The sequence below is a fragment of the Anabrus simplex genome, chromosome 3 (assembly GCF_040414725.1).
Source record: "Anabrus simplex isolate iqAnaSimp1 chromosome 3, ASM4041472v1, whole genome shotgun sequence".
Taxonomy (NCBI): domain Eukaryota; kingdom Metazoa; phylum Arthropoda; class Insecta; order Orthoptera; family Tettigoniidae; genus Anabrus; species Anabrus simplex.
In genome coordinates, this window is record NC_090267.1 from 222,925,626 (window position 1) to 222,938,393 (window position 12,768).

Here is a 12,768-nt window from a genome sequence, read left to right on the forward strand (position 1 = left end):
GCTTCTTCCACTTCATTTTTATTAAATTCTACATTCATTTTATTCAAAATTAGCAGTGAAGAGGGTGTTTCTCCTCTGGATTGGAGGAAAAAATTGCCTCCAAGTCAGATAGATTTTTCTGCCACCAGTATAGTGAATTGAGATTTTCCAACTCATCGGGTACTCCTAGGAAACAGATTAGTAAAATGGCATAGTTTTTGCCCTGGGACTCTTTACTATTCGACACCCCCTTCCTCCGAAAAAAGACTAAGAATGTTCACGGATCACGGCTGTCTACGGCCTGGTCATTCTGACTCTGGAACTTTGGACTGTTAGATCGGCGATGTAGTACTGTTCGTTAAAAGTGTGAAAATGTGTGGTTTTCCATTTGATCGAGTATTTCATGTGAAATCATTGCCTTTACTCATGCCATTCCTACCGACGTCATTGTAATGACCTATGTTCATTTCAGTTGGGAAAAGGCAGGATGTAAAAAGGCAGGCGGAAAGTGAATGTCTGTCATTATAATGAGATTCCCCAACCTGACTGTGACTGATGGTAGGCAAGCGGGCCTACCATTACAATGAAAATTCCCTAACGCAGTCTTCATATGTGAAAAGACGTTTGGTGATTTCTCCATCATGTTTCCACGGTAACATTAAGAGCTATGCAACTGCTCACAACGTGTACTCTACCTAACCTACAATTCTGTATACAATGTAGAATTCCGTAGCAAAGCACAGGTACAACAGTTAATTGTGAATAAGCTGACTTGCAAGGTGAACTTACATTCATTAATCACCATCACCATCAAGGAACTTACCAGGTTGCATAGCACTATTGTATCTTCAAAGTCAGAGATAAGAGGGATGAACAAAATTGGTTTAAAAGAGTGTAAGCATAGTAAAGCATCTGGTTTGGTTGATAAACGAGTTGAACAAATCAAGAACTTTTGTCTAGCTGCAAAGCACTAGCTGCTTGAACTGAAGAACAACTGTGTCCAGTCCTATTTCAGGGATCTAGAGGAAAGCTAGAGTCACAGTTATTCCCTAAAGATCATAACGATACTCAAAGCTATAGAACTATTTCCCACCTATTCCATCACTACAAGGTCTCAGAGCATCTTGTATGTCAACAACTGACAGACAAGACTGGACCACTTCCTATTCCACAGCAAGCTGGTTTCAGGAATTATCTAGTTGTACTTCCTCTTAACCTCTTAACTGGGTATTATAGCTGTGCTTGGTGTAACCTGCCCTGTGTATTTTTCAGCAGATTTTTGTTACACGGTAGGATTTTCAGAAAAGATAGTAATATCACTAATATCATTCATCTGTGATGTAAAATAAAGGCATTTTAATTCATTAATTTTTATGTTAGAGAAATGTTCAACCACTTTTACATTAACTGCAAGGTCATTTACCTATTTGGAATTTCCGAGTTTGGTCCATATTTTATAGCCGAAAGTTCAAACAACTAAAAGCAAGGGGTATTTATAAATATCATATCATGCATGCGACATTCTGAACCATTTTTTGTTAACTGCAAGGTCATTTACCTGGTTGAAATTTGAGCGTTTTGTTCATGTGTTAGCACTTAAAATTAAAACAGATAAAAGAAAGGAATGTTTACGAATTACACATCATGCTAGTGACATTGTGAAAGATTTTACATTAACTTCATGGTCATTTATGTCATTTACCTCACTAGAACTGCAGTGATTTGTCTCAGAGATAATTTTCGAAAAGTAAGGGTTTGCGATACTTTCCCGTTTTGAGAAGTATGTAATGTTTTCTGGCTTATGAACTATCCCCTGCAGCATTAGAAGTCCAATTAGAGTTTTATCTCAATTGGATTTGTATCCACCCAATCTCTCGCTAGTGGCCGTGGTTTCAAGTTTGGATGGCTTCTAAAATCTGTTTAGCATACACATTGGTCTGTTCGGCAATAACTTGAAACATGTTCATGAACCGTTGAAAATATTCCAACACATTGGATTTATCGTTGAAGTCCACATTTACACCACTAGCACCAGAAAATACGAATTTCTGGCGTGAAACACTATGCGGCGGGAAAGGTTGAAACATGTCTAGCACTTCGCCCTCATCCGATTCGTCATGTTGTTCACCTTGTTCTTCATTCTCACTGTTGAACCACTTTCACTATCAGACTCACCTTCATTTGTATCAAACCACTCATCTTTGGATTTCTGAGAAGATAAATCGTCACAATCATTCTCTAAGTGTTGAATAATCTCGTCTTCTTCAAGCATTTCAAACTTACGCTTTGAACTAGATGCTGCCATATTTGGCCTACTGCAGACAAGTAGCACCGCACAGTTGTAAAATAAAAACAAATAAGCTTAAAAAAGCGTGACATGTGTCATCGAGCAGGAAAAACATCAATTAAGACGACAATACACGACGCGGCAAAGTAGCTCTTCATACCCAGGAGATATTCGCGGTAAAAGATGAGTACGTATATATTCGTCATGCCCATTAACCTGTAACATTCAGCTTACTAATATACACGTCATGCCCAGTTAAGAGGTTAAAACAATAATCACCTAAACCACTTCTTCATTCAGAGTTTGTACTAGTATATCCATGCCTTATTTCCTTCCACAAATTTATTTTATATCCAAACAAATTAAAGTGGAATCTCACATTGTAGTAACTGTTTAGCAAAATTAATAACAATGCAAAACTTGAGAAACAACCTTACAGTGGTTTCTGGACGACACTTGATGTTATTGTTTGGTTGGATTTTTTTCCCTCCCCCCATAAAGTAGACTCTCTAACCATTTTTAAAATGAATACTAAGACAAGAGTGGTGGAAACGTTGAATGAATAGAAACACAACTAATACACTGAACAGCTAGCCATGTGAGCAACTTAAAGAAAACGCAAACCAAAGCATTTAAAGGGAAGGCCTCCAAAACAATCTTAGCGACATCTGTAATTTTTTTTTCCTAAATTAGTTCCACCTATCCAATTATTTAAATATTTCTTACATCTGTACGGGTTGAATTTTGAAAAAAAATTTAAACAAGTGCTTATTAATTTTAAATGAGGAGTTAATGTGCCAAATAATTACACTTCCAATCAAAACAACTCCTCAAATAAGCATACTCTTTTGAAACAATACTTATCCCTTTTCACCCTTTTAAGGTCTGTATTTCCACAAATCCTTTTTTTAAACTTTACCTGCATAGCAAAATTAAAATCTTTCAAATTTTACATTTTTAAGGTACTGTTTTAGGCAAGATGTTAATGTATTAATCAATCACCTTAGCCTTTTAGAAAGAAAGAGAGAAAGAGTATGTAAGTAAATAAATAGGTAGATGAAGATGATTTAGATCTTAGGTTCTTACAAAATTAAAATACTAATAAAAATAAATAACTTTAATATTCAATATACTCTACAACTCCTAATTGTTCAAATAAAATACATATTTTCGTAACAAACCTTGAACTCCTCTTCAGATTGTTTTTTCTATTGCTTGATTTGCCAATAAGGTAGCAGTTCCAGGCCCTAGGATATAATGTTGTCAGGTAATCTACAGACAGCATACTAAGAGCTTCACAACATCCATACTGAAACAAATGACATATTCGAACTTTAGGGTAGCACAAATATTATAAGGCAAAAAAGTTGAACAACAGTAACAAACACAGAATAAAACTGGGAAAATGTGTCAATACACATTCAATATGCAGAAAAGACCCATAAACTAAATGTTGGCACTCAATATTCAGTCCAAAGAAAGCCTATAAAACGGTATTTTCAACTATTGACAAATAATGTTAAAAGAATAATTTTTTTTACAGAATGTCCTAATTACTTGAAAGAAGAAATGAGAGAATTTAATTCACATTAAGCACTTTCATGGTTTAGCAGACTATGCACAAACATACGGATCTGTGTTTCTTAATCCGACATTAAATTCTCTATGCTGAGTGCACAAGTACAAAAACTTGGCAGCTACTGACAGTAGCAGAGCTGGTTTGAATGATTCAATTACAAACTATTCATAGTATGCCTACATAATATATACTAATGGCATATGCAACATTCTTTATATAAAACAATTATTATTTTCTGATTAGGCACTGTGTGGGTTACTGTAGTCACGTCCTAGTTCGAGAACCTAGGTCAATGGCTGAGTGGCCTAAGTATGTGGTAATGAGAGTCGGGGTACCAGTTGCTATAGAATGGGAGTGGGCATCTCGGACACATTCTGAGTCATGGCCCTCCTTGTGCTCAGGTGGCTAGGACTATGCAATCCATCGGTGGTCCATAACCCGTTAGAGGAGAGAGCCTCACTTGGACTATGTGTAAATAGGGTAGAATCCTGCTTCATGAATTTACCGATCTCAGAACATTTTAAGCAAGCCTCGGACCTATGGAAGTAATGGAGTCCCACTCCCATTTGTCAGGCGAGGGACTCCTTGGAAAAAACTTGGCGAATGAAATGGAATTCGATCAATATTATAATGGGGCTTATGGAAGAAAGAAAATAGAACTGGCTGAGTCAGCTAAGAGGATGCGTCTGGATGTGCTAGGAGTAAGTAATGTTTGAGTAAGGGGAGATAACGAGGAAGAGATATGAGATTATAAAGTGTACCTGATGGATGTTAGAAAGGAAAGGGCAGAGTATGGGGTAGGGCTGTTTATCAGGAATACCACTGCACGGAACATAGATTCTGTCAGGCACGTAAATGAGCAAATGATGTGGGTAGATTTGTCAGTTGGAGGAATTAGGACGAGAATTGTCTCAGTGTATTCACCATATGAGGGTGCAGATGAGGATGAAGTTGACAATTTTTATGAAGCACTGACATCTTTCCATCCTTGCTACACAGGTTTTGCATGTCAAGATGAGCAGGTGCATTATCCAACAAGATTCTGGCTTTCACCTCAGCCTGGGATTTATCCAATTGGTGACTTCTTATTTCAGGCATGACGTAGTTGTGGAACCAATTTGATGTGATCTTTTAAGTAAACCGAGCATTTTTGGAGTTAAAGTAATGCACAAGCAAGGAGGATATTATATTTTTAATGATCCTTATTTGTTTACTTTTTCCAACATTCACAGGTTTCAATGTGCGACTTCCATCGGCATTGGCACACAACAATGCAGAAACACGTTATTTACGTACTTTCCTTCCAGGTGTGTTTTTTATCGACTTTGAGGCTTGATTATTCTCAGGCAAGGTGCGCCAAAACAGGCCAGTTTCAATGGCATTGTAAACCCGGCACAACTCTAAACCTTCTTCTTTTATGAGAGCGGGAAGGTTTTCTCCGAATGTTCCAACAGATCCTGCACATGCACTTAATTTTTCCCCAGACATCTTTCTGTTTATAATGTTGTAGCATTTCCAGAATCTGAATAGCCAACCAGAGCTAGCTGAAAATCCATTTACGCCAAGTTGTTTCGCCAGACATTTTGGGCTGCAGCTTGAATTTTTACACCTCTCACTGCTATTCCACTTGCAAAAAATTTTTCGTACCTCTTGTACACTGCTTGATCTAACTTTTGTTCTGCTGGTGGTTGCATTCATTTCATCTGACAGGTTTCTTTATTCACATTACATTTCAATGCAAATTACTGTAATTCACATGTTTTCTTCCATATGTCGGAAACTGTTTGGCAATCTTAAATTCCATACATATACTAGCAGCAGTAGCCCCCTTTTCTAAATGTTCAGTAACTCTCAACTTTTCATATAAACAAAGAGCTTTATGCTTACGTTTTCCTGATGTCATTAGTGGTTTGCTAAGTGACATTGTGCATGGGTCATGTGTTAACTGAACAACTGAGTTGAAGTTGGACGAACTGCGGAAGCAGGTAGATATGCTCCTCGACCCCCTGTCCTTGGAGGTTCAGTCAGTCCACGGAGCAACAACCCTCATTGCATCACAACTTTGCTAATCCAACTGATGGACCAGGGCGTGATATACACTGCAAAGAGGTTATGCAGAAAGAGATTCCTGTCTGAAGTCTACGAAGTAGAAGAAGTTGATGGTGAAGACAAACGAGCAGAAAAGACATCACAAAATACAAAAATCATACAACTTTAGGTTAATGGTCTTCAATTTTGCATCAGCAGTAAATGACATAGCATCATCTACACTGCCCAATGCATGGAACAAATTCTTAGGCCTACATGGCAACAATGTTGAACTTGAGAATGAAATTGAAATCAAGGATTATCATGAAGCACTAACAAAAGGTGGTGAGAAATCCGACACAGAAAAAGAGATTAAAGACTGGCTCAACAACGATGAAGGGAATCCAGGTGACCAAGTAATGAATGAAGATGAAATTGTGAAGAATATAAGCAAGATTGAAGATAGTGATAATGCATCTAAAGGCACAAGGCAAAGGTGATATCGGTTCACAACAAAAAATGAAATTAAGCAATGTTTTGTTCAGCAGAGTGTAAATGAGGAAATATCCATGTATTATAATAACATGAAACACTTGCATGCACTTATCATAAAGGAGATGAGTAACAAGCCACAAAGAAACATACAGTTACTTCAAACCAAAGGAAACCAATTTATAACTTTCTTCTTTCGTCAACACAAGGTACTGTACTTCATTATGTTATTAAACCATTTTTTTTTTTCTTTTTACGAAAATGCCATTGTTCTTTTCATTTCAATTAATCTGGACTTTTGTTAATCTGGACAACTCTCAGCCCCAATTAGTCCAGATAAGTGTGGTTTTACTGTATTGTGGTTTAGTTCCAGTCAGTAGTTCGTTACTGCCTTTGCTGGCAGGATGTAGTGTTTACAGTGCACTATGTCTTCTGGTATGGGCTAGAATAAATTTGTTACTTTCATTGACCTGTTTCAGTCTCATCCTTGGCTTTGACAATATGAAAGTGACTGAGGTATGAGCGATGCCAGTAATGCCATTCCTTATGCAGCCAGTCCCTGTTCTGAATGGTGTGAAAATATCACTCATAGGGTCAGTTGGTGCATGCATTTCAGTGGGCTTGGCAGACTGATATGCAATAGCAACTTCTGGCTCAGTGAGGAAAGCAATGGGAAACTACCTCACTCCTCACTTCCCTAGTATGCCTCTTCACTGACACCTAGGCTATCTATGACAGCTATTGGTGGAGCTGTAGAGGATCAAACCAGCCTTTGGGCTGAAAACCCAACATACATAGTAGTTCGTTATACATCTTTTCACAAACTAAATGTTAAAAAAGTATTCACTATTTGCAGAAAGTATCAAATTAATGATAGAACAGTAACTTAACAGTGTTCCTTTCTAACAAGTTAATTTACAGTTATACAGATATTGAAGTGTCCATATAAAAATAAACATTTAATAAATAATATTATATTCAGAAATTTATATTTTATCATTTTATTTAAAAATGAATGTATCAAGTATTGAGACAAAAAACATATACAGTAGCCTCCCTCTAATTTGGCCACCTTGGGACCAGACCCTAGTCCGGACTAACAAACAATATGCTATAAATATAAATATTTAACTTAAGTGAAATACAGTACATAAATAAAGAACCAATTACCGTACTTACGTGAATAAACCCCTCATATTTGTTTTTAAAATCTGGAGCACGAAATTGGTGTGCGGGTTTTATTTGTGTCAAGGTTGGCAACACGCTCCTGCTCACCTAGTTTTCGATGTTAGGTGTACAGTTATGCTTTGTGTAACTGCAGATGGAAGGAAACTGCTCCCATTTAATTTAAACCTGTTTACATTAAACAAATAGTATTTTGCAGAGTAATTTAAATTCAAAATTTCTCCGTGTCACGATTGAATGCATCTTCTGGAACGTGTAGGGGTAGCTTTCCGCATTTTCACTAAGGTGTGTTGACAGTGTGTTTCACAGTTGCGAAGTTTGAGTGAAATCGTAAATCGTAATTCTTTTGTATTCAGCATTTTAAGGAACGCCACAATATCACGAAACAGGCAGTGTGCAGAGAAGCAAAATTCTTGAACTCTGGCAATGCCGACAGTTGACGAAAAAGCATGGCTCATAATTATAATCAATTCGTACACACCGAACAACATTGTCAATGCCAATGAAACTGCTTTGTTTTTTATGCCTAGCCCCAACAGATTTTTTTTTTAAAGGAGATTGGGACACTGTACTGTGTTGCAATGCAGACGGAAGCGAAAGACTTCCTCCCATCGTCATAGGAAAGTTCGATAAGCCATGCAGTTTTAAGGGCGTCGGGTACTTTCCGTGCAAGTAAAAGGCATCTAAAAATGCAAACAGTACAGTAACAACAACAAAAAAAAAAGCACTTGCACAGGGGAGCCAGCATAATTTGTCCTCATCTTTGAATCATGTATTTTTCTTTCGTCTCATGACTTTATGTTTGTAAATGATTTATCCCAGTGCATTATTTGAATAATGTAAATGCACCTTGTTGGATGCATTTCGAAAATAGTTAATTCAATGGCATATGAAAGGTTTAAACTGTGAATCAATATTAATTGCCTGCAGTAACGGGTCTTAGAATATCTTGTGACGCGGCAAGGGTTGGCATTTCTGAAGTACGAGTTGGCGGTTAATTCAAAATCACGTAATTCGAAGTCCGATCTTTGCGTCCCAACGACTTTGAATTAACAAAGTTTTACTGTATCGCAAAACTAACATCTGAGTTCGCCGGTGTGTCTGTTTTTAGTGTTTACATTTCACAAAAAGTATTATCCACCATCGGTTGTGATAATATCCGAGTAAAAAGAGACTGCATGTGAAAAGTGTTTTAGATGTGGAGTGTGACAAATTTGTACTTTAGGAGAGGATCCTAGTGATCCAAGAGAGAATGAATCTTCCGACCTACAGGGAATAGAGCCTATTGCAGGTTTAGATTAATGAAATACCTAGGCATTCTTGCTAATTTTCATGGCAATATATTTTATAGCAGTGGTAATATATTTTTATCATCTCAATTATGTTCAAGCAAAGCAGCTGTATCCATAAATTTACACGTTGATATTTGCGTAAAGACCACGTCGACCTCGCGAAGTGATAATGAAATGTTTGTTTATGCCTACGTTACTCTTTCGATGGAAGGAATTATAGTTAATTTCATTTTTTTTAAAATGAGCCATCCAAAAATTTGGGTGCGGCGATTATTCAGCGGCGGGGATTATTTGTGTAAATATGGTATAAGGCAAGTAGAATTAATATGTCTTTATTGTCCCCGTTAAAATTGGCGATATTGTGCATATTTTCAACAAGTGGAAATTAAAAGTTTTATTGTCTGCTTGGAACTGCAATGTGTCATTGGGGAAGTAGTGGCGAGCTAAGAACGAGTTTTTTTTTCCATCATTCAGAGGGGTGATATATGGCCCGGAAAGTGCCAAGGTCGAGGCAAATCATGTGACTACCGCCGCACGCGCGCAACTCACATTCTGAATCTGGAATAGTCTGAGCCACTTAATTGAGACCCATCAGCCAATTATCGTTCTCGTTGAAGATCACACCTCCCAGGCCGATAAGATAAAAAGGCCTTGTTACGAGTAAATTGCTCTCTGAATATCCTTCGCTGTATCGCTCTGCTGCTATTCTGCACTCTAGACTTGGATGTGCGACGCTACGTTATCCGACCACGTGGAGAAATTATTTCCAGTTCAGTCGACGCCCGTTCTGCCAGAATTTAGCGAGATAATTAGCGAATTCCTATGGAGTAAAACACGCATTAAGAACTATGTTAAGTGTGACTGTTTAGACGAGTTATTAACGTTTGACATGTGGCTGTGCAAATACTTAATCTTGTCATCTCAGTTACAGCTTGTGACCGGAATTCTACAGAAGTCGTCTTAGAAGCTGAACACCTCAAGATGGACAATTCCACAACCACCCATAACACAACTTCATCGAGGGACACCTACTACAAAGCCTCCATGGAGCTGTAAAATGTGAGGCGTATCTGGTAACTGGAAGGAGACTGACCGAAGGAAAATGCTGGAATAATTGACTTGAGTACCTTTTAATTTAATTTATCTTTCTCACCTTTTGTACAACTAGAGGTCTTTCTTCTTTAAGTCGTAGATTTATTAGTTTGTTGTAGTTAGAAACATTTCATTTTTCCACTTCTTAAGGTGTCGTGGTAGACTAGGTACGTTTGAATGAAATTTTGAATCTGTTAGAGTAGACATGTAGGTTGTCTTTGAATGATTTCCCATGCTTAGGAGCTTAATATTTAAAAATCACTGACCACACGATAAATCTACTTCCCTTGTAATGTTGAAAGTTACTGGACTGAAATTTACGTGTATATTTTGAGTGAATAGGGTCGAACCTAGTGTCTTTCAAGATCACTTGCTGTATTTATGTTGAAGTCATCTAATTTTATGATATTCCACGAGGATCAGTGGATGTAATAATCACTTAAATAATAATAATATTGACTAAAGATCGGGTAAAACAGAATTAAACGCTCGTGAGCCATACATTTACAGTAGTCCTTATATGTGAGATTGAATGTGCTCTGTTCATGAAGGGTCTGGAATATGACCAATCCTGAGGGATATTTGTTGTATAATTGAGCGATTGATGATTTAATGATGATATTTGACTTATTCTTGTGTATTGGGAGCGCAAGACAGATTATAAATATTGGAGTACGTGTTGCGAGTGTATTTCACAGGTAGGGAATAAAAATAATACGATTAAGGCTCACGCTTGCGATAGTTTCAACCTGTAGCCCAAGCGATGGTAGTACTTATGGATTTTACTAGAATCTTCCATTATAATTTCAAGAGTTAGATGAACTCACATCGATATGTGAAATGTGTTTCTACCAAGTGATACCCATGACTTCGATCACTAGTCACCATTAATGAAGAATAATTTCAGTACACAGATTATTTCTGCTAGATATTACGTGACCTGACCACTCGTAAAAATCATGAATAAACTTGCCAAAACAGGATTCGATATAAATAATGTACATAAAATACGTGTTTCCTAGTGTGAATGTGTGTGTATATGTAAATACGTATATTTCTCTTGTATCATGTTGGTCCAATTTAATTTGATCTGGTCGTGCACTTGCTGCGACGCAGATTACATTCATCGTTGTGTGCTGCCTTAAGAAGTAATTTTCATGCCCTTAAGGGAAAATTTGATCAACTTAAGTCGAGGAAGACTAGAAAAGGGTTTATTTTTTTTCATTAGCGAGATTTAAAAGGAAAGATCATCTCGTTATCTTACGAAGGCACTCGATTTGTAAATAAAATGTATTTAACTAGCTCACACGTGGATAACGTAAATTTCTGACACATTTATTGTTGAACTTTGAAAGATTTTAAGATTAATTTGAATGGAAATGCAATACAAAGATCAGAAGTAGAAGTTCGTTAGCCGCGTGATCACTTTGAGTTATGGTGAAAATAAGTCATAATAATTAATTAGAAAATAATTATTCTGGAATGCTAGTGACGATCGTTAGGTAAATGATGCAGTGGAAAATTAATGAGAACATGATCGTGTGACAGTGAAGCATAGGTTAATTAAATGATGAGAGATTAATAATAATAATAATAATAATAATCAGAATAATTAATTAATTTTGAAATCAATTTTCATTTTCTACTGAAGTTCATGTTGGTGTCATTGACTAATATTAAATACTGTAAATGATAAATTTAGTTGAGTTCATCTTAAAACCACGTGTTGAGACTACTCTGAATTGGTAAAGCTTTGAACACATTTATTGTAAAACCCTCGTTAGCAAGACAATTGTTTAATTATTTTATGAACCTCTATGTTAATTTTTTTTTAATTCTTTCAATCAAATATTTTGATTTGGAAAGGTAAGAGGCCTAATTTTTCTTTGGTTTTCATTACAGCACAGTAAGGCTGGAGATTAAGAACATGTGTCACTCAAAATCGAGGAAGAAATAAAGTATTATGGAAGTTCAATGTAAAAAAAAAAAAAAAAAAAAAAAAAAGAATATCATCAAGAATATTTTCATTTATTATTTGCTTATGTGAATAAATGTCAGTGTTGTTTTAACATTTCTTTTTATCCTGCTTGGTCATCAACCCTTAACTTCCCTTAAATGCCTCTAGAAAGTGATAGCCAACGATCGAACGGTCCACCTCGGGATCTCTCGCTCGCTGGCTGGGCTTAGCTCGGGAAAAATGGGGGCATTACCAAGTATACACACCCCGAAATGAGTTGATGTTTTTATGTTGTCTCCATACACTACTGAAGTTTCACTCCATATGAAAGATTATCACTCGTGGTGCAAAAATAAATGCAGAAAAACATATTACAAAAACTCAGGATTTAATCTGTAAAGGTACACTAACACTTCGTATAAACATCACAGACTGAAGTAAATAATTAAATAAATAAATGAAAGTAACACACTTTACAGTATAGTACTGTACAGTACTGTGTCATAAACTCTGCACAATTCAAAAATTAAAAGAAATGTTATTTTTTCTGTTTCTTGTGTCATTGCTTTTTTAGAAGCAAAATCACGCCACTTATTTATAAACATTACATCAACTGCTGTTGCTTCTGTCTGCTGCTCGATGTAAGTCACTGCCGATTGTAAAGCTGCACTCCCCCCAATGCAACACATTTTTCCCTTTTCATTCAAGGACACGTGCCGGCCGGACTTTCCGTCGGTCGAACTAACTGAAGCCAATCTAGAGAGAGTCTACTGTATTGCTATTAAGTATCAACAAAAACTAGTATCGACCCATCCTAAATTTAAAGAAAAAATAAAGAAGTGGTGACAAGTCAGTAAACAATTTTCAAATAGTAAAC

General features: G+C 36.6%; 1 protein-coding gene across 1 annotated transcript in view; it reads right to left on the reverse strand.

The window, feature by feature from the left end:
- The window catches only part of htt (huntingtin), a 900,697-nt gene that overhangs the window by 534,190 nt on the left and 353,739 nt on the right, over positions 1-12,768 (reverse strand). Inside the window, exon 15 of the mRNA XM_067142878.2 lies at positions 3,448-3,575. Within this exon, the coding sequence (XP_066998979.2) occupies positions 3,448-3,575 (128 nt within the window). The remainder of the gene's footprint in view (positions 1-3,447; positions 3,576-12,768) is intronic.